General features: G+C 44.9%; 1 protein-coding gene across 1 annotated transcript in view; it reads right to left on the reverse strand.

The window, feature by feature from the left end:
* The window catches only part of DOCK4 (dedicator of cytokinesis 4), a 194,114-nt gene that overhangs the window by 153,280 nt on the left and 18,297 nt on the right, over positions 1 to 22,537 (reverse strand). The window contains exons 6-9 of the mRNA XM_025046816.1: positions 18,852 to 19,003; positions 4,692 to 4,773; positions 4,116 to 4,176; positions 152 to 284 (exon numbers count right to left, since the gene is read on the reverse strand). Coding sequence (XP_024902584.1) covers positions 152 to 284; positions 4,116 to 4,176; positions 4,692 to 4,773; positions 18,852 to 19,003 — 428 coding nt within the window. The remainder of the gene's footprint in view (positions 1 to 151; positions 285 to 4,115; positions 4,177 to 4,691; positions 4,774 to 18,851; positions 19,004 to 22,537) is intronic.

The raw sequence follows: 22,537 nt of genomic DNA on the forward strand, positions 1-22,537 counted from the left end.
CGGCCCGACCCAGCGGGTCTGCAATGGCTGAGTGTTTGACGACCGGCTCAAAACGCCCCGGCCTGGCTCATCCAGGACCCCCCGAGAGCAGCGGTCCCCGAGCGGCAGCCACACGCGCCCCCGCGCCCGTCCCCGCGCGCCCGGGACTCACATGTACACCTTGAGGACCAGGTCGTCCTTCGTCTCCGCGGTCAGCAGGTCGGCGATGCTGAGAACCGCACAGCCGAAGGGCCGCCGGTACTGCACGCTGCAGGCGCTCTTCTTCTCCCCCGCCCCCATCCGTCCTGTGCGGGGAGGAAGCAAACGCGGCCATGAGCCGCTGGATCAGAGGACCGCGCACAGACCCACGCCCGCGACACGCAGGCCGCACGAAACGCCCCTGGGTGCCGGAAAGGACATGGGTTTGGGCAACGGAAGAGGTCGCTTCAGTTCCGAACTCCCCTCTGCGAGCACCTCGCTGCGTGACCTCCCGCCCGCAGCTCAAACTCTGGGCACCAGCTGCCATCCATGAAACACGAAGGCAGCGCTGACCCCACGTTTGGGAGGCCCCCTCCCGAAGACCCGGGCGGGCACCCCAGGAGGCTCGCGTCAGCAAAGGCAGTCACGGAGGCTCTTTCGTTCTTCCATTTTAGAAAATGTCTGTATTTTAAAAACTATTTTAACTATTTCACCTTCGAAAGGAAGCACTTTGCGATCCCCTGGAGGAACAGCATGTAAGCACAGCGTGCCCTTTCCCGAGTCAGGGCTGAGACTGTCGTCACTCAGCCGGTGGCTGAGTCTCCTGGGATGCTGCTCACCCAACAGTTCTAACTTGCTGGAATTAAGCACGTTATGGAGAGATTGTTTTCTGGTAGTGCTATATTAAATTACCAGTGGCTTATTCTTAAGACAGAAAGCAGAAAGTACACTGGAGCTGAACTATAACAAGTTAATATGGGGAAAAACAATGAAAGAAAATCTGCAGATCTGCTTCCAGACGTTTGCCAGCACTGTCGGCTGAGTCCATCTGAGTGAAATTCTCCTAAAGCCCGTCCAGATAACTTCAGCTCTTCCCAGATCCGATGTCAAACAGAAGGAAAAGGATGGCAATGTCCAATTTGGTTTGGATTTATGGGTAATAAAGGAAAACTCCCTTTTCAAAATACCATTTTCATGGAAATGCTTACAAATAGCAACCTTAAAAGCTCTCATTTTCTCAGTTAGAATCAAAACTAAAACGTGGTCAAAATAAGTCACTTGTTTTTTAGATGTACAAAATGTAGGCATGTCACATGTCATGTTTTCATGACCCGATGCTGTAACATGTGGCTAAATTTCAAACTGTTTTAATATAAATTTCGCCTGCAAATCAAATACTTTACACTGTCATATTTGAATTTATCAAGGAATTTTTACTTATGGAATTAATTTAAACAAACTTAAGACTGGTCACTCTTTAAACAGAAAAAAGGATCTAGTTTACCTCTGCTTCAATTATTATTATAGATTGTATCAGGATGAAATATACATTGCAATCTTTACCAACGTCATGATTTTAGAAAATGTATTTTTTTCTTACTTAATCATTCTGTTGTAAATGTAAGATGACAAAGTGATTACAAGATTTCTGAGTGAGGTATTCTAAGTTATTTAACATTATACAAGAAGCTTATCAGAAACAAACAAAAAAAACTTCTCAACGAGATTATTCCCGAAAGCTCGCTCCAACTTAGAAGTTTACAGACGGCATGCACATCAGTCCGATTTTTTCTAACCCCTTCAGCAAGAACTGTTGTCAAGAAAAAAGTGGGTGCTCGGGGAAAACCGCAAAGTGGGGGAGAGGCAGGAAGCGTCTGCCGGGACAACGTGGGGAGACTCTCCAGCGAGGCTCCCGCCCGCACTGACTCCCACACCTCCACGCCACCTTGTCCTCAGACACCCGATGTTAAGTCTTCCTTCCTGGCTCTGTGGATAGCAAACTCCTGGTCGCATGACTGCGCAGACAAGACAGTTTGATGCCAGCCCCAGCATTCCTGACTCCGGGATGAATAATAGTTCACAGTTCTGGTCAGATTCCTAGGGGAATTCACTAAGCGGGACTGGGGAAAGGTAAAAACAGTTGGCGACCAGCTAAAGGCCATGAGGGGAGACTTGGGGGCGGAAAGCAGGGGGGATGGACGGGGGGCTAGGAGATCATCTCTCTGTTCCCCCTCCCCTCTGTCCAGTCGAAGGCCCGGGCTTAGCTTCTGAGGTGGGGTGATACTTTGTCCCCGCTGTCCACTGCCAGTGAGGGTCAGTGTGCCCTTTCTCTACTCAGGTGGGCACTGATCTGTCGCTGATGGACGAGAATCCTCCACGCCTCCATTTCACTGCGGCAGACGAAGTCTAGATCTTTCTTAGACTTCCTTACCTTTGATCTTACTTCTCCTCAGTTTCCAGGTGTCAAACCAGGAAACCTCATCACCAGGCAAATGCCTGCGGTGACCTCAGTGAAGCGGAAACGGGACCAAAGACTGGGGGAGGGGCGGAGGGGCGGGCGGCTTCCGCGTCAGCGCTCATTCTGATGACTTAATGGTCATCAAAATCTTAGCAAAAATGCCATCACCGGTCAACCGCCACAGAGTTCAAGGCGGCCTTGCGACGGGCAATTCTATGGAAGTGGCTTCCTTGGTGATAACCCGGTGAGCGAAGGACAGAGCTGTCCGGCTGTGGGCCACCTGTCACTCTGCCACCTGTGTCTCTCCCACCACCAACCCGTAGATGCCGTTTAAAAAGCTCTGAAAGCAACAGTGATTTACTTTTCTCTCTCCATGCTGGAGAAAATTTTAGCAATGTTTACACAAAGACGTCCAAAACCACAATCTACATCAACAATTGGTATTAAAATTTTGAATTAAAAAAAAAAGCACACACAAAGAATGACATAACAAACTGAAGCCCTGTTCCTGCCATTCCAGGAACAGTCAGAGGCTTTATCTCATAAATACAGAGCAGCACGAGTTCTCACTTTTCCAATATTTTAAAAAGCTCTTTCCAATTTTTTCCCACACAGGCATTTGTAAGGAGAAAATTAAAACAAAACCAAAAACCGTTGACTTTTTAAAAACTTTGTCCCTCAAATGCAAAAAGAGTAGAAAAGGAAAACAGGTTTTTACCACAGACTTTTATGTGAAAAAAATATAGAGAGAGAAAATCTATGTTGGCATGACACCAGGTTTTATAGCCTCAATGCGCCATGCGGCTATCACGTGCACAAAATGAAAGAGTATTTAAAATAAAGACCCCTCTGCGGGACTGCACGCGGGATGTCACCCCCCACAGAAGTTTCCCAAGCTGGCAGTGCGGCCCTGCCGGCGGGGAGCCAGCTCTCAGCATCGGCTGGCGGGCTCCCACAGAAAACCCGCGTTCGCTCCACCGTTCCTCATCGTACCTACTTCCTCTGCCAGAAAACGCCTGCTTCTAGAGGCGTTTTACATGTAAAAATGAGCGAACACCTTCTGGTTCTGTTGCGCAAGGCCATCGCGGAATGCCCAAAGTGTGTTCTGCAGGATGTGGACTGTCACGTTACATAGATGCTCCCACGGTCAAATCGAACGTGGGGGAAAGTGAGGGTCAGCAGAGTTAGACCAGCGTTTTAATTTTTCCCTGCAGGACTTCTCAGACCCTTTAATAAGCTGATGCTACTGCCTAAGTGGAAATCAATATATATAGTAGTCAGTATTTCAAAACTCCTTTCTCGTAGCGTCTTCTGTAATAATACTCTGCAGCATCCTGTGCCTTGGGGAATGCCAACTGCTGTGAAGTTTTCATAAACTTGTAGGAAATCTAGCTTCTAAAAGTTTAATTTATGCTGTGAACAGAAATTAGAATTTAAAAAGACGAATACAAAATTTTTGAATTAAATATGTTTAGGGAGATCAACAAAACAAAATGAAACACAAGCAACTACCTAAGGACTGATATGACGAGAGAAAGAAATCTGTGTATGGTGGCTGAGTTGTCGTACATGAGCTCAGGGACACCAGGGAACAATTTCTGAATTCCATGTTTCTCAAATTCAAGTCTGGCTTTGACATCTTTGTAATCCACACAGCGACACAAAGAGCAACTACCACGCTGACAAGTGTCGCACCTACCGATTCGGATGATGTGCACGGTGATATAGATGTCCCTCCGCAGCTCGCTGCTACCCAAATCCTGCCAAAAAATTAAGTATGGTTATTCTACAACTCATAATTTCTGTGGAAGCATTTAAAGAGCCCAGCACATTATTTTCACAAGTCATAGAGTTAACAGAACTTCTATAGCAGAAGCATGTGGTTCAAAGCCTGTTCTAAATATACCATGACGATCGACTCTATTGGACAAGTCCTGATGTCAGATGATGTTTTAAGGGAAAGCCCATTTTTATTCCGATGCTCAATCACTCATTCTTCAACCATGAATTAAGTACATACCACATATCGAAGGCCACACTGGGCCCATCGCCACTGTGCTTTGACAGCAGAGTGACAGGCTCTAAGACACAGCGAAGGAACAAAAGTGTGACCATGACTGGTGGCAGTCAGAAGTCTGGACTCAATGGTGATCTGTGTGTTATTTACAAAGTTTAAGCAAATCCGCTATGTTCTCCCACAATAATTTATTTCTCCTAAACAATATGAAGTCCAATTGGAAGACTCTGCCTCTTGGATGGATCAAGACCCACTTACCACAAAGAGAGAGCAGTGCCTTTCTGGTTTATCTGGGGCTTTGGGAAGCCCGTTTCTATTCAGCCTCAAGAAAAATCTCTCACTGCAAGAGGGGAAAAAAAAAAAAAATGTTTAATCCACTGAAAATTATTTAATATTTCAGGACTTATCGCTTTTCTAGTTGCTCTTCACCCTGAGTTAAGCTCAAAACTTGTTAGGTGATTCATCTGACATCAAAAGTGCTTAAATAACATGGAAGCGCACCCAACACAATCGCCATTTGCTTCACTTCCGATAAAACCGGCAAAGCAGCAACTGCAAAAGCAGAAAATATAAAGATATATGCAAACAAAAAAAAACTTTTCAAAGGATAGAGTAGGTTTCCGTATCAGTAATATCACCGTTGTTATTTTAAAAATAGAAACAAATGAACTAAAAGAGAAAACATGACCCGTGTTTCATGTGTTTGTATCCTAAAAAGTTTTTTTTATGTCTGTCATATTATTTAACATCACACAAAGACGCCACTCTGAGTGTTAACCATCCATTAGAAGGCTTAATAATTCATGCACTCATAAGTCTGTCATTCAAAACACAGAGAGAGGACCTAAGAAATAAAACTTGAGTTTTCTTGTTCCACAACAAAACAGAAAACCTCCAACTCCCCACAGAACCTGTACTGGAAAACACAGCGTCACCTAGACTTAAGGCAAACATAAAATGAGCAGTCAATAAATACTCGTGGACACCATTTCAATCCAAGGCAATGTGTTACGCCATTTACTACGTTCAAAAAAATAATAAATATCAACCCAAGAAAAATTAACCTACCAGTTCCCACAAGCTTCTGAATTTCGGTATCCTCAGACCTGTGACAATATCCAATGGCTGGCTCTCTCAGGCCGAAAACACAAAGCCATCAGCCACAGGACGTGGAGCGAGCACGTGGGGTGGCCTCGGCCAGCGTGGGCATCGCCCAGCAGACGAGCAAGGAAAGGGAGTGCAGGGCACCAGGAAAGGGTCCAGGCCCCACCAAGTCGCCGGGTCCTCACCTTAAATAACAGCTCTGTCAATCAAACCCATGCAGGAGGAGAAATGAGGGCCGTGGTTAGATCTCTAAGGAAGCAGAGCGATTTGAATTTATGGCTGTTTCGGAACATTTTCACGCTCGTTTGCGATCTGAGTCTAGATGGATATATTTAAGAGATTCAACTGCTCGGCTTACTGCATCCTTGTCTTATATTTACCTATTCCCGACCTCCCCTTGAGAAAGGGCGACCGATCCCCATTTCCACGGGGCCACTTCCACACCTGTTACCTAGGTTTCCCTCCACACAGCACTGGCCGGTGAGGTATAAACGATGAGACTGTACATTGCTGCAAGAATTCTCACATGAAGCCAACATCCCCATACGATATCCCGAAGCAGAGGCTGGAAATGACAGGCACAAGTGAGGATGCAACTGCCACTCACCACAGCTCAAGGAAAAGGGCTGTGTGAACGCGCCTCACGGCGGACGGAAATGCGCTGTTATTCCAAATTCAAGCTACGCTAGGAGGAAATGTGCAAAAACTCATCTCGGGATAAGTGAATTATACTTTAAATAATCACGTTATTCTGTAATACTACTTTAGGGGGAATTCACCATTCGATGGTCACTCTGCTAGGGACTTTACATGAATTAATTATTTTATCTTCACTATGCCCATCTTATAGATGAGAAAACTGAGAAATAATGAATAGTCTTGCCCAAGATCACGGAGCAGGTGAGTGGCTGAGTAGGGGCTCTATCCTACAAATTAACTCAAAACTCTCACGCTTCATTTGAATGCTACAAGGTAAATTCTTGCTCCGCTCTATAGAAATATTGAGCGAGTATTTCCAGAATATTTAGATAGGGAAGAAGTCATCTATCTGCCTGGGACACACACTGATCCCATCAAACCTGGCAAAGGACAGCTTGAAACGGGACTGCTCAAGCAGCCCCTGATCGGCTACAGCAACGCCCCCAGGGGCTGGAGCCACTGCAGCCTGCGCGGAGGGTCCAGGGTCCTGGGCGGCCGCTGGCCCGAGGGCTCTGTGCTCACTGTGGCACAGACGGCTGAAAGGATCACCCACTGTGAAGGGAAGAGACCCCCTGGCCCTCTCGTCCAGGGGCTCCCAGCCCGGGTGTGCCCAGCATCCCCCCGGGCAGGCGTAAGAAGCCTCGGCCCTCCCCTGGGAGCCCCGATTCATGAGGCAGGACGGGCCGAAAGCCCCCACAGGTTCAAAGCCCAGTGGTGCTTCTGGACTGCGGCTCTGACCCAAACGCCCAGGCTCTAACAAGTTAGACTTGCTGACAGCCACATACACCGGAGAACAGGCGACAGACACCTGCATCTTCAGTCAAAGATTTTCTCCCTTTCCTCTGCCAACCATGTCACTGACACAAATGACCGAGTTTTTCTTGGCAATAAATGAAAGCAACCCCTCAAGCTTGCGTTCCTAGATGCGGCTGCTAATGCGCTTTATAATTTTAAAACTAAAGCGACATTGGGGTCATGAGCTCTTCTGATTAAAGAGAAATGGAAAGAGGACAAGCCTTGATGTCAGGTTTCTACAGCGGTTTACCTAGAGGACAGATTGATTCTGAGCTGCCTTTCTTCCTTACGAAAGTCCGAGCCCAGATCCACCTCACAAATATTTGAGTGTTGCGGGACTAAGTAACCAACTCATGTGATGGCTCTGTTAGGACAGCAAAGAATTTGGTTCCAGTTAAATGATACGGGGGAGATAATTTTTTAAGCCATAATCAACTCTATTGTCATCCTGAACATCGAGCTGGTTCTCTCTTACTACGTAGCGCGATTTAAAACTACGTCGTTTTATTTTTCTTCTCGGAAAATAAAAAGACCTGAATCAGAACTCTTTTTAGGCAGGTAAAACGCAATGGGAAAAAAAAAATGCAATGCTTTTAATGTAAAGTTATAAATAAGCAACGAGCAGATCGCCTGGGGTTTCACGGCGCCTGTGTCACCACCGGACCCAGCAACTGGCTCGTGACGGAAGAAGTGACTGGCACCGACGCTGATTTGACAAAAACTATGACGACTGTAGGTTCAGAAGACCTGAGACCTTGCAAGTACCAACGCTGAATTCAAGGAAAACCCTTAGAAACGGCGATAATGTCTGACCGAACAACTCAAAAATATTCATTCGCATCTGTCTCTACAGAACTGATCTAAAAATTTCAGTGGAAAACAAGTTCCTCAGAGAAGTAACAAAAAGGCGATGCCAGTATGTGGCCAACATGAAATCAGAAGGTCTGCATAGCTGTGGCATGTCTTAGGACCAGGTATTCTCATTCCTCTGGGAATTTACATAATTCGATCATTACAAACACTATATCTTTGACATGTCGAGAGGCAGCAATCACTGTGATATATATGTAATTATTCTGAACTTCTAACAATGACTCTCTGTTGGAGAAAGTATCTATAATAAGTAAAGCAAAGTACTCTCCAATGTAAAGCAAACCTGAGCTCTTTCTAAGCGCCCTGGGTCAAAGCAGGCAGCTCCTTGCAAAAGCAAAGAAACCTTAAGTGAAAACAGACTAAATAATAAAAATGTAAGTAATTCAAGTCTTGCAAAAACAGTAAGTGTAACAAATAAGTGATGTATTTGTTATCTCACGAAGATGTTCTATTTTAAAAAGAAGCCAAAATCAAATTCTTTTCCAACAGCTCACAACCGAGAACAGCTTACTGATGGATTCTTTATATTTATCACAACTTTAAAAAATGAAATCATTAAATACTTTTTATTAACTAGATGACACATGCATTTGGACTTCTACACTCAAATCCTCTTTGAAAACCAGGGAGCTACAGAGCCTCTAAGTTGATATGCAAACGTCAATGAGTATGAGAATAGGTACATATTTTTTTGTACGGGGCTTCAGTTTTCACAAGTTTGAAAGGCTCTTTAGGCACTGAAAAGGCTAGAAAGCATTGCTTTAGAAGCCGCAAATATGTTTGTGAAATGAAAATCGCATATCGGTTACCATACAAAGAGATGGTATAGAAATCTGGCCTTTAAAAACATCTTTTGACTAAAAGCCTCATATTATTTTAACCATGAATCAAATGTAAGTTCTGGGAGGGCAGAAATTTTTCTCTTCCTGTTCTATTCATTGATTTGTCCCCAGTGCCCAGGTCAGTGGCCGGCCCTGAGAGCAATAATTAATTTTTTGCTGAATGAATGAACATCAATGATTCAACAGCAATAATGTGAAGTCTACGACATTCAATGGAAATAAAAAGAAGACACAGGCTATTCGACTTGTAGGAAAAATCTCTAAATGGAAAATACTTAGGAGAAGATGCTTTATGTCTGCCAATTTTTATTTACTTTTCGTTTAGCATGTTTTTACAAAAATGCTCCCCTAGAGACAGGTCTGAAAATGCAGCTCTGAGCCACACAGGGAGACGCGGAAGAACCCCTTGAGCATTCCTGATGCACCTGACCCTCGGCTTCGCTCTTATTGATAAGCACGTCCCCCCTGGAACGGGAGGGCACGAGAAAAGATCAAGACAATGACGGCAACGTCTTTCACGAAAGACTGGCTTCCTTGAGCCGCGTCGACGCCTCCCTGCGTCGAGCACTCGGAAAGGTGCGGGGCACACGAGGATGATGAGCGGGCCGGGCCTCATCTTCAGAAAAGGGTCTAACAAGGGCCGTTTCGGCGCCAATCCCCTCGTCACTGTCGCGTCACCCTACTGCATGAATGGCACCGGACACCAAAGACGTCCTTGCCGGGTGGGTCGCTATAGGTGTGACAGTAACTTGTGCTGTAGGAGACTCAGGACAAGTAAATTAACCTGAATTCCCTACAGGCAGCAGACACAGCAGAGAAGGAAAGACAGAGATGACCGGAACCCTTTTTGAAAAGAATAACGACCTGGTCGTCTTTTCAGACACAGGAACAGGGGTGAGAATTCCTCTGGTCACGTTAAAACACTGAAGTTTTTAAGTAAAAAGAGACAAGTGGCCTGAGTGAGTGCTTGGAGCTAAAGGGAATCCATTTCCCTTTACTGAATCCTTCTACGCCACGACTTTTTGGTTTTCTGCCACTTTGAATTTCCAGCCACTTATTACCACAATAATGCAGTAATTTACAATTTCAAAATTAATTAAAACTGTATGGCTCTTAACATGCTACAGAGAAGAAAAAGACTGAATCACTTCTACTCTGGGTGTTCTCAGCATGAATCAAGTTATTTCTTGGCTTATTTTGTTTTAATTTAGATCTTCCTCCTGGGACAGTTCTTAAAATCTCTCCTATTAACGGCATCGCCACATCGCTAAAGCAATTATTTGTTTTTTTCTCTGTAACTCAGAAGTGTGACCAAAGCGGGAGTAAACCACGAAATCTGATTAAGTGTAAGTGACAGCGGCCCCGGCTTTCCTGCACCTGCTGGAAGGTTCCGTGGACGAGAAGCAGCGATGGCTTCCAACGGGACGCCCGAGGGAGGGTCACTGCAGGTCACGGGCGCGCAGACACCCAGGGTGAGGTCCGTGCCAGCGTGTCTAGACACAGCAGGAAACGCTCTGGGCCGCGTGGAACGGCTGACAGCCCCACGACCCGAGGAGGGTCTCTGAGCCCTCTGTCTTTGTCGTCTGTCTTTGTCCTGAGCTGCTCCCTCTGCACGAATGGTCAGTCAGAGGCCGTCTCTCTCCCTGCACGGCTGCCTTGCTTTGGAGAGGTTGCAATTTTGAGTTGTTTTATCACATAAAACTATAAAAAGAGATGTGTGCCAACTATCTGTCAACGTTCAAAACAATGAATGCCCCTAGTTTATGTAAAAATAGAGATGCTGAACGTGTGATATCACACTATAACAAGCTGCAAATGATGTATGAAATGAGAAATTCTAGCACGGTCCTCAGAACTAAAAAATCGTATCTGCTCTACTAACTGTGTTATGTACTGTGATAGATGCACGAAAATACTAGCGCTTTTCCTAGTCTGGGCGGAAAAACTAGTCCCTCTGGCAACTCCCTTCTATAAGCTCTTGAAACAATTTCCCAGTCACTGAGTCTGTTCAAGAGAAACAAGAGTTCTTTAATTTCCTTTAAAAAATGAAAAAGCTATTAGATCGCGTCATCTTCTGAAGAGTCCTGATCGGAAGCTGTGGTTCTGACGCCTTCGATTTTCCTCGTCGTCGTGCTAGGTCCACCATCCTCTCAGTCCTTTTCGATTGTGAGGCTTTGGTCTCCGACCCCGGCAGCCTCCTGCCTCTGATCCCCACGTCCTGAGCAGCCCTGCCCAGAGCTGGAGCCAGGGTCACGGCCAATTTCAGACGAGTCTCTCAGCCATTCCGCCACCTGTCACAAACTCACGTCCTGTCACACCCGTGCTCAGTCCGCAGACCTCGCTCCTGCCTGTCCCGTCCGGCGCTGAGCCTTCTTCTGCTTCGCTCTCCGAAGGCTGCTGACCTGGCTTCCTGCGTCACTTACAGAAGGCCAAGGCCACGCGCCCAGCCTCTCTCCTCCACCTCAACACTTTACGCCCATTTCACCGTCCTTCCTCTCTTTCAAAGCAGATTCCTCACGTCTGTCCTGGACCCCTTTGCCATCTGCTGCAGGCTCCACTTCCGGCCCTCTGATGGGGCCCGTGCGACTGGCATTCACACCTACCCCACACACGCGTGTGCTGCGTGAATGAGGGCACGAGGCCACGGTTCGCGGTAACGTGACATTCAGGTAACTGCAGCATCCGCTCACGTTGGGGAGGATGGACCTCTAAGAATTCAGAATTCCTGGGACGGCGGTCCTCATGTAGACTCGGGGTTCGCTTAAGCGAATAAGATATTTCCTCTCTCAGAATATCAATCTTCTAACAGTTGCCTATTTTGATTAAATATGAGTCAAAGCTTATGCTTTAAGATAAATTATACTGTTACATAGTACTGAGTGTCCCAGACCATCAGGAAAACAGTCCTCGTAGGTTCTGCCAAATACATCATCAAAAGTATTATTGTCAGTTCATATATAATAACATATACCTAAAACGTCAACAATAAGTCCTTGGAATACATGATTTCTTTAAGCATCCGTGACCAAACACCACAAATAATTTCTGGTTATGTTATAATTCTCGTTTTGGTTTTTAAAAATTATTACCATTATAGTTAAAATTTACTAATTATCACATGCCGAGCATTACACCATGAAGTATATGTATTATTTCATTTAATCCTCAAGTAATCCCACGAGGAAAGCACTATTATTATCTTCATTTAGCAGATAAGTTAACAGCCAACAGAGAAAATTAACTTGCTCAGTGGATGCGGCCTGCTGGAGGCCAAGCCCGGATTTGAACCCAGGCCCTCTGACTCCAGGCCCGGCCACTTACACACTGTATCATGGCGCCTGTGCAAGATCCAGAAAGAAACCTGTCATAGGATGGAGCGAAATTCAGACGGATTTTGCAGTTCCGTATGAGCACATATTAAAAAATACCTGTGCCTCGCCAATAATAAACACACTAGTGACACTTTTCTTAAGTGACAGAACTGGAATAATATACTGAAAAGAAAGTAATTACGGGCAATAAAAAAATGTATATGGAAATGAAGCATTTCAAGCAAAAGGAAGAGTTTAGCTGTACGATGGTAGAAAAAATAAAAAGTATGTAAATAAGGTACCGGCAGAAAGTGAATTTAATTAAATTACTGGGAGAAGACTTTTGTATGTAATCACCAGGATGAATCCTTTCTAGAGGGGCCGCCCTGCTGCTAGCTGCTCAGATAAAAGCCTATGCCTGCAGCTGGCATGCACGAGCAGCCCTGGACTAAGCCTAGTGACCATATGTGACACTCAGGTCCCATTAAATATATTCTCTGATGAGAATGAAATACAGCAATAGATTAGTCCTAAAACAAATTTACAGCGTTAATTAATGAAGCCTTAGAACACGGCAGCCGGCAAAGTAACGGAGGTCATGAGGGAGGCAGTCAAGCGGCCAACGACGTTTTCAGTGGCCCATGTAATTCAGTCTGTTGCTGACTGATTGACGTATATCGACAGGGGAAAGATAAGACTTAATACAACATCCGTAGCTGCTTGGCCTGTGGCGAGCACAAACACGGTGAGCATTTCTATCAGCAAACAGGCACGCGCCAATTTTGAATGCAGGACAAGGGAGACAACTGCAGCATGTCATGTGCAGTCATTGCATTTCTTTATGTGAAAAAAACCCTCCTATTTCCAATGCTATACGGTTTGTGCACATCCACACGTCTCCGTCCTCGGGCCCAGGCCTGACCCCCACCTGCAATGTCAAGCCTGTTTCCTGACGCCTAGGAGACCCTGGTCCAGCAGTGGTGACCCTTCCCCCGCCCCCCCGAGCGTGGCTTCTGCCTCATTACTGCGCACTTCCTGTCAGCTCTTGGCAAGCTCGAGCCTGTCTCACTCTGGTTTCCTAAAAAAACAACAACAAAACAAAAAAAACAGAAAACGCTTACTAGACCCCTTACTATACATGGTGAGTGAAACCGATTGAAGAAGAAAACAGAATTATAAGTACTAAAGATAATGAGAATGAGTGTACAGAGAATGAGATGACTGAGATGGAAAAGTACCAGCTCCGCTACATCCCAGCTGTGCGACCTTGAGCGAATCAAGACCGTGCCTCAGCTTCCCCGTCTATAAAACAATGGGGCTCTTAATAGAACCTACCTCATGGGACTGTTACAGGGGTAAGTATGGTAATATTTTTTAAAGAACTTAGAAGAGTGTCTGGTACATCGTAAGCATTAGATGAGTGTTTTGTTTTGTTTTGTTTTAAATAAATGGAGTAGAATAAAGTAAAACGAAACCAAATTACAGATGCTATGTAGGAAAACGAGCCCCTGACTTTTCCAGCTGGACCCTGGCGACTGAGGAAACTGAGAACTCTCAGAGAAACGCTCTCTAAAAACGTTTCACTCGTGAAACTGCGCCCGTCCTGGGACTGAGGCGACATGATGCGCTTCGCTGTCCACTGAGCTGACGAGCAGGGGGTCATTTTCACACGTGGGCTCCTTGTGCACCGGACAACTCCAAGGACCGACTCTAAGTTTCGATCCCTGGACGTGGCAAGAGCCGAGGCTACTTTGCTCTTCTTACCGAGTTCTGAGAAGGGATGAGACTGGAAAAAACCATTTCTGAGGCACAGAATGTATCCGAGGCCCTATGCTAGTTTCCGCTTCGTCGCTATCAAGAATTTATCACAACCTGTCACTAAGACTATCAGTCTCTGAAGCTCTGACTCTGGCTGATGGAATCCTGCTTAACTTGGGGGAACCTTCAGACACACCCTGACGCCAGGGAGGAGGGCGGCCAGGGCAGGGGGTGGCGCCTGGAGGGTCGGCCATGCTTTCCTTCCATTCTGGGCACGCGGGCGAGTTGCGTGACCTCCCTGTGCCTCGACCCCCTCGCCTGTGACGTCAGCGCTGATGACACTCTGCAGGGCTGGTTACCGAACACCTGCTCTGCTTGCCTCCTGTGATGACCCGCTGAAGTTCCGAGCTGCTTGCCTCGGCCTGAGCTCACGATGCCACATGCTCTTCAACTTCTCCTTCCTCTTTCCGAAACTCTCGTGGATGTGGGGCTCCCATGAGCACAAAATTAAATTTGATTTTTCTCTTGTTAATCTGTCTCGTGTCCATTTTGTTATTCGACCAGCCAAAAGCTCCAGAGGAGGGAACGAAGAATTTTTCCCTTTCTCACAATATTGAACACATTTAGAGTGAAGTCTGGCATGTGGTCAGTGCTCAGTAAATGCCGGATGTTCGCTTCCTCGTGGGGGAAAGTTTTTTTTAGGTCCTAACCAGTTGTCCGTCTCATGAGAAGAATAGACATCTACCTTTGCTAATCAGGCCTCTACGGGCTTTGCACGTGACGGCCCCTGTACCTGAGCCAGGTAACTTCTTGTGACCAACAGCCAGAGAAATGTCATAAAGATTATACTTAGACTGTGTTTTTTAACTTTTGTAAATGACAGCACTAATTATCTTATTTAACAACGAAAGCATTCACTTAATTATACCAGCTTTTGTCCACAGATTTTCATTGAATTAGACTTGGAACTCTGAAAAAGAAATAAATCAAAGGACCAGGTTTCTTCGACAAAAAACTTACGAGAAACAGAGAGTCGGAGAGGGAAATTATAAACAGTGACTCGGGAGACTCATCAACCACCTGCAACATATGGACCTTATTTGGGTCTTGTAAGTTACAAACGCCTGATCTGGAATTTGTATGACGGTGTTCACGAGTCGGCAGGGGGAACCGGAACACCGGGCGGAAAGAGATATTTGATGATGTTAAGGAAATACCAATTTTTCAGGTGGTAATTTCTTTAACATTAGCTTTTTTAGAGATAAACCCTGAAATATTTACATTTGAAAAAAATATTATGTCAGGAATTTGTCTCCAAATAATCTTGGGGCACAAGGGAAGACTGCAAAGGGATGTGGTTAAAACAAGATCAGCCCTGGGTGACAATTATGGAGCTGCTGGTGGTGGGTACATGAGACTTTATGACTCGATTCTGTTTTTTTTTTATATGTCTGAAATTCTCTAAAATACTTGAAAAATACACGATGATTTTAAAATACCCACACATCCCACACTGCACACTGTAGGGCATAAGAAGAAACACCACGATGCCTCGAAACCACACCCTTCACTTACAGTACATTTTTCCGGGACGATGCGTATACTGGACACTCATTAGCTGTGCCAGGGGCAGGAAAGGGAGCAGGACCTGGCACCAGTTTAGAGATGAAGGGAATGACAGAGGTAAGTGAAGGGGTCGAGGCAGCAGCAGTCGATGGCAGAGGCCAGATCCAAGCAGAGCTCAGGTCTGTGCAGCCCGTCCCCTCTCGGACGCTAACGGTGATGTAGCTCGGGTGGTGACGTAGCCCGGGGCAGTCTGACCGGGGCAGTCTGAACAAGGCTGCTCCAGCGAGGTTTTAAACACTCCCTGAAAGAACAATCTCCACGCAAAAGTCAGGAAAAGAAATCTGAGGCTGTTCCAAACCCTGGTGAGCGTGTTTTCATTCTTATGCATCCTGCATCCTTTTGCCAATCACGTTTATGGTGATTATGAATCTGGGAGGTGAGAGCTATGCCCAGCTCAGAGCGGAGTCGCAGGGGAGGGGAATTCAGGCTTGATTTCCCCTGTGGTCATTACAGGCCGGGTCGGGTATTAGAGGAGCCTGTGTGTGTGACGGAGAGCGAGCAGGGAGAGAGACGGAGCAGAAGGGGGAAGGTGGGGGAAGAGGGAGGGAAGGAGAAGGGTATGGAACACAGGCGGATCATTTACAGAAAACGCCCAGCTCCTAGCTGAACTCGAAGACCATAAATATAATATTTTGGGGATCCTGCACCCAAACTAACCCAGACTTATTCTCTACTTTAACCAAGTAAATAGAAATAAAACAAGGGAACTCTGTCGATCAAAACCTATTAGGACGTTTTAGAAAATTTGAAAATGTTTATCACAAGACAAAACTGAGAGACGAGGTGATATTAATCCTAAATTAACGCAATTTGAACATCAACGACAACGGGAAATTTGTGTCCCTCCAAATCTCTGGCCTAATAGGAATGAGCAGAAGAGTGACTTCATGTCTCCCTTTTACATTCCACGTCATCCGTGAAGTGTGTTAGAGACCGCAGATCATACAGACGCTGCTATGAAGTTTTCTGTTAAACTAAACCACCTATAAACCAAGCTCTGAGACGGACTTCCACATGTAAGCGGGCATTATCTCTAATCCTCCAAATTTCTAAAGCAGGTGCTAAGCTGTCACTTGGATCAGTTTCTCATGCCTGTATGTTTCCATTTGAGTGGCGCTGATACGTGAACGGGGAAGGGTTTTCTACCTCACTGATTCATCTCTTTCAACAGTATAGAAAGTAGCTTCTGAAACAGTATTTCTCTCGATATTTCCACACCTCATAAATTCTGTCCTTGCTGCACAAAAAACGTCACCTTTAAATTCTATGGACACAGTCCGCTGTCGAGAAATAGAAAGTACGCTTACTAATAGGTGAATAGGTGAACATTAGCATAGAAATTAATTCGCCAAAGAATTTTATGGCTATAAATGCATTAAAAATAAGCCTCATGAATATTTCCTCGGGAAAGAAACCCTTTTTTTACTAGAAAAGAAATACCCCAGGATTGTTTTGTGTTTATAAAACAATATATGTGGCTCGATGTTGCTTAAAATTGTCAGCATTTATTTTAATAAGTATTTTTTTTTAACATGGTACAGTTGGGTCGTTGTGATTTGTATGATAGAATTTAAATTCTAAATTTAAATTTAAACATTGTAATGTAAAAGACGGTTGGGGGTGCTCAACTTAAAAAATATATACGTAAGTTTAAAGTACACAAAAACATTCACTATAAGTTCTTCCTAAATATCGAAAGTTTGTCGTAAAAGAACAGCAACAGGTAAGACTCAAAGCACTGAGAAAGGGGAAAAAACATATATATATCTATATACACATATTTTTTTACATTTACACATATATATGTGAAAACTTTATAATTTTCATGGCTCTGACACATTAACCGCAAAGTTTTGAAGTATTTTGGTCATCTCTTGATATCATTTAATTCAGATGGGATAAGAATCAGATAATTGTTTACTGAAAATTTGAAAAATATGATGTACTGACCTTGATGAACAAACTTCAGACTTCAGAGATATTGTTTCTCCCTTGAATTATCAATACAAAATAACTCAAATAACAGATCTGATATCAATGCCACCCTTTCATTTCATAATAATTACTACAGTTCTCCAGCCCTTTGGCGTTTTTCAAAGAATCTGAGCCTGCATCGTCCCACCTAACCCCTGTGGAAAACTCCAAGGATCGGAAGCTTAGAAATCACAGGATTCTACAGATGAGAAATTGAGGCTGACAGAAGAAAAGCACAGGGTCATAGGGTCTAAAGCTTCATCGTGAGGTCTAAACGATTTCAACACTGAGAAATTCCAGTCAGATCTCCCGGTGCAGTTACCTGATTGGTCGATTCTCTTTACTGTCAAAGAGCGAGAAGATGACCTCGAGCTCCTCCCCCAGGTTAGAGCACATGAGGCTCTTCATCTGCACGAACAGGTGGTGGCTGCTGGCCTGCACAGGGGTGTCTTTCTTCCGATGTCGATGCTCCATCTGAGTGACACCCCCCCAACAAACATGTCATCAGAAATGGACTGAAGAAAACAATGGACCCCACATGCCTGCAAGCTACGGTGTGAGCACGATGTTCTGTACTATACAGATGTGCCTCGACTTACTAAGGGGCCATGTCCCCATACACCCACTGTAAGTTCAAGACATCACAGATTGGAAATGCGTTTAATACGCCCCACCCACCGCACATCGTCGCGGAGCGGGGCCCACCCAGAACGCACTCAGAACGCGCACAGGAGCCCACGGCTGGGCCTGTATCTTGAGGTTCATCTCAAGAGTCACTGCCTTTCTCTTCTCACAAGAAGCAGGAGACAAAGGTGGGTGTTTTGTAGACACAGCGGGGTGTGAAAACACACAACACAATGTCCAGAAAAAGACTCAAAGCACTGAGAAAGGGGAAAAAACATATATATCTATATACACATATTTTTTTACATTTACACATATATATGTGAAAACTTTATAATTTCATGGCTCTGACACATTAACCGCAAAGTTTTGAAGTATTTTGGTCATCTCTTGATATCATTTAATTCAGATGGGATAAGAATCATATAATTGTTTACTGAAAATTTGAAAAATATGATGTATTGACCTTGATGAACAAACTTCAGACTTCAGAGATATTGTTTCTCCCTTGAATTATCAATACAAAATAACTCAAATAACAGATCTGATATCAATGCCACCCTTTCATTTCATAATAATTACTACAGTTCTCCAGCCCTTTGGCGTTTTTCAAAGAATCTGAGCCTGCATCGTCCCACCTAACCCCTGTGGAAAACTCCAAGGATCGGAAGCTTAGAAATCACAGGATTCTACAGATGAGAAATTGAGGCTGACAGAAGAAAAGCACAGGGTCATAGGGTCTAAAGCTTCATCGTGAGGTCTAAACGATTTCAACACTGAGAAATTCCAGTCAGATCTCCCGGTGCAGTTACCTGATTGGTCGATTCTCTTTACTGTCAAAGAGCGAGAAGATGACCTCGAGCTCCTCCCCCAGGTTAGAGCACATGAGGCTCTTCATCTGCACGAACAGGTGGTGGCTGCTGGCCTGCACAGGGGTGTCTTTCTTCCGATGTCGATGCTCCATCTGAGTGACACCCCCCCAACAAACATGTCATCAGAAATGGACTGAAGAAAACAATGGACCCCACAAGCCTGCAAGCTACGGTGTGAGCACGATGTTCTGTACTATACAGATGTGCCTCGACTTACTAAGGGGCCATGTCCCCATACACCCACTGTAAGTTCAAGACATCACAGATTGGAAATGCGTTTAATACGCCCCACCCACCGCACATCGTCGCGGAGCGGGGCCCACCCGGAACGCACTCAGAACGCGCACAGGAGCCCACGGCTGGGCCTGTATCTTGAGGTTCATCTCAAGAGTCACTGCCTTTCTCTTCTCACAAGAAGCAGGAGACAAAGGTGGGTGTTTTGTAGACACAGCGGGGTGTGAAAACACAAAACACAATGTCCAGAAAACGCTGACAACACAGTACACTGTAGGGCATCGCTATTCACCCTCGTGATCGCCTGGGTGACGGGGAGCTGCGGCTTGCTGCCGCTGTCCAGGGTGCTGTCGCTGTCCAGCATCACGAGAAAGTGCGCACCCCAAGTCACTAGTCCGGGGAAAAATCAATGTTCGAAATTCAAAGTACGCTTTCAACTGAATGTGTATAGCTTTTGCACCACTGTGAAGCTGAAAAATCTTAAGTCGAACCACTGCAAGTCGGGGACCATCTGTAATATTTTTTATGCTATGGATTTGGGATCTGGTTAGATGTTAAATTCCAAATTTGCTGCCAACTTCTAAAGTAAGAAAGTATGACGTTTGTAAACTATCAAGGAATCTTGTTTAAAGAATTTATTTTTTTAATCATTAATGCTGAGTAGATTCGAGAAGCATGAAGTTCGAAGGATTCTACTGCTTCCTTATCAACTCCCAGGGCGAGAACAAATTATTAGTCATCTTTAAAAAAATCAGACTAAATTGTAACTAATGATCATTTCATTGATAGTAGCTAAATAATGCAGCTATGACTTCGCATTTCTCATAATTAAAAGATCTTTCAAAGTATGCCAAATTGCAAAATATGGTGGTTTTCTGAGACAGGCAGTGGCGAAAGATATTCAATCACTGGAGCACGAAAATCTTTCTAGCTTGCTGTGAGGCTCTAGACAGGGACCTACAGAAACCAAGGAGGCGTCTTAAGGTAGGAACAGTATCTGTGTCCATCTGTCATTTCTGACCTCCACACAGCCAGCCGAGGCTACACCTGGGAGGCGGGACCAGAAGTAAGAGTTACTACAAGATGGGGGAGGAAAGGAATCGCTCACGGTCTCAGAAGTGAGGAGAACGTGCGGATGATCATTCAACATACATTTGTTGAGTATCGATTATGTGCCAAGCACGAGGAGTGCAATGATGAGCACAACCAGAACTAGCCCGAGCCTTCACGGAGCTTATCCACCAGCGGGGGCAGACGTCAACTAAACGGTCACACTCCCAGATGTAAAACTCAACTGTGACGAACGAAGGGGAGGAACTAGGTCATCATGAGACTCTGAGGGGGGCCTGACCTGTGCCGGGGCAGTCAAAGGGGGCTTTCTAGGAAAGTGACACTTTAGCCGAGAGCTAAGGTGTGAGCAGGAACCACGACCCGCTCAGAGCACTGCTTCTCAAACCACGGGCAGCAAGGGACCGGGCTGTTTCTCCCCCCAGCCCGCTGCAGACCAACATTTTCATAAAATACGATGAAAATGGCAACGTCCGAATGTCACAGACGTTTCTAAATGCTACTTGGACCAGTTACAAACCGTTCACGGTCTGGCCAGTCCTTGGACCCCACTGCGGGCAGAACCGACTCGGGCTAAGAGGAGGGAAACACGCAAAGGCTGAGTGACCGTCCTGGAGCTGAGCGTGGAGGATTAGTGCTTTCAGAACACAGACTACCGATGAGGCCATTTCTTTTGACTCACTTGACAATTAACAAAAAAAAAGCTCAGAGACTTGAACTCCCCTGTAAGGAGTCAGGCCCTTTGCTTGAGGTTGAGGTGTATAACCTCATTTCTACTTTAGCCACCTCATTATGCGTCTAAGTATGATGCAATGACTTTTGACGACCAAGCGGGAAGGCAAGAAATGCCATCCCAATTTACACTTGCAAATGCAGCAGCATAAAACCACCAGAACTTGTTTATGTTTTTATGTTTTAATTTGAACTACTTGAAAAGTAAATGGTCTAAAAAAGTGCAATTAACCAAATGCATCTATAATCACTGAATACTCAATGGGTATACCAGACTCTTCTCTGTAAAATTAGAGAGAAAGTACATTTTCTTTTAACGTGGGTGGACCTCAGCACTGTGCTATGTGGTGGCCATAATTGTTTAAAAACGTTTCCTGCAGAAAAAAATCTTCTAACTAGAAAAAAGCATAATTCTGCCTTGTTTTCTATAAAGGTTGCTCTATTTTGTGCTTTTAAAATGCTTTTAATAACCCATGGCAGAAGCATCACACATTCATAAAAATACATTTCTTTAACTCACAAAGAAGTTTTGTTTTGTTTTTTTCCTGAAAATTGCTAACTTATTTACTGATTTACTTTATAGCTCAGGGTAACAGAGCACAAACTACTAGGAAAAAACAAACGCCTACTAAAGGCTAAGGCTGGAGAAAGAGATATAAAAACCTTATGAAAAGAACAGACTTCAAAAAGGTATCTGGTCTTTACTTCAAATAGTGCCAAGTTCCCAAATCAATCATGACATTCACTAAAAACCGAGGGGAAAAATTAGCTCCGTTACTCATGCAAAGAATCCAATATATCTAAATCAGTGGATCTCAACCTTGGCTGCACTTCAGAATCACCAAGAGAGCTTTTAAAAATTACTTATAGCCAGGTCCCATCCCAGAACAATTAAACGAGAATTTCCAGGGGCTGGGGCTCCAGACAGCAGTAGTTTTAAAAGCTCCCCAGGTGATTTTAATGTGCGATGAGGGCTGAGAATCCCTGATTGAGATCATATGCAGAGATGCAAACCGCAGCTGAATGAAAACGTACTGCTGGCTCGTGCACATCACCAGTGCCCTGAACGTTCGCTCTCTGCGCGCACGCGAGCAATAAGCCTGCCTGCTCCTGTCCTCTGCACGGTCATGAGTCCTCATGGCTGGTGCTCCCCCGCCACCCCCCGCCCCATTCTTCCAGGTCTGGGAAGGATCTGGACTTAAGTAGGGTATGATTGCTTGTTTATCCCTTGGTAATTCACTACTTTGGGGAACTGCTAAAAATATCTCTGAAAATATTGCTAAAAAAACAAAATTTAAAAGGCACGCTCATACTTCAAGGGCTATAATTTGGGAGTTCCAACATACAGACAAAAATCCGTCTCTGAAATAATTTATGGTTACAAAGGCACCTATCTAAATGTGCTTACAGTTCAGCTAGATCTTTGATTAGGAAAATAAACAGATTCCAAAGATTTATTTATTTAAGTGACACAAATGTTTAATCCTCGTATAAGCATTAATGGCTGGGTGAACTGTCTGCCTGGGGCGTTTTCCACTTCAACGCTATTGACAGTTTGGCTGCTTATTTCTGCTGTGGGGGGCTGTCCTGGG

This window comes from Pteropus alecto, unplaced genomic scaffold, assembly GCF_000325575.1.
Source record: "Pteropus alecto unplaced genomic scaffold, ASM32557v1 scaffold21, whole genome shotgun sequence".
Classification (NCBI taxonomy): domain Eukaryota; kingdom Metazoa; phylum Chordata; class Mammalia; order Chiroptera; family Pteropodidae; genus Pteropus; species Pteropus alecto.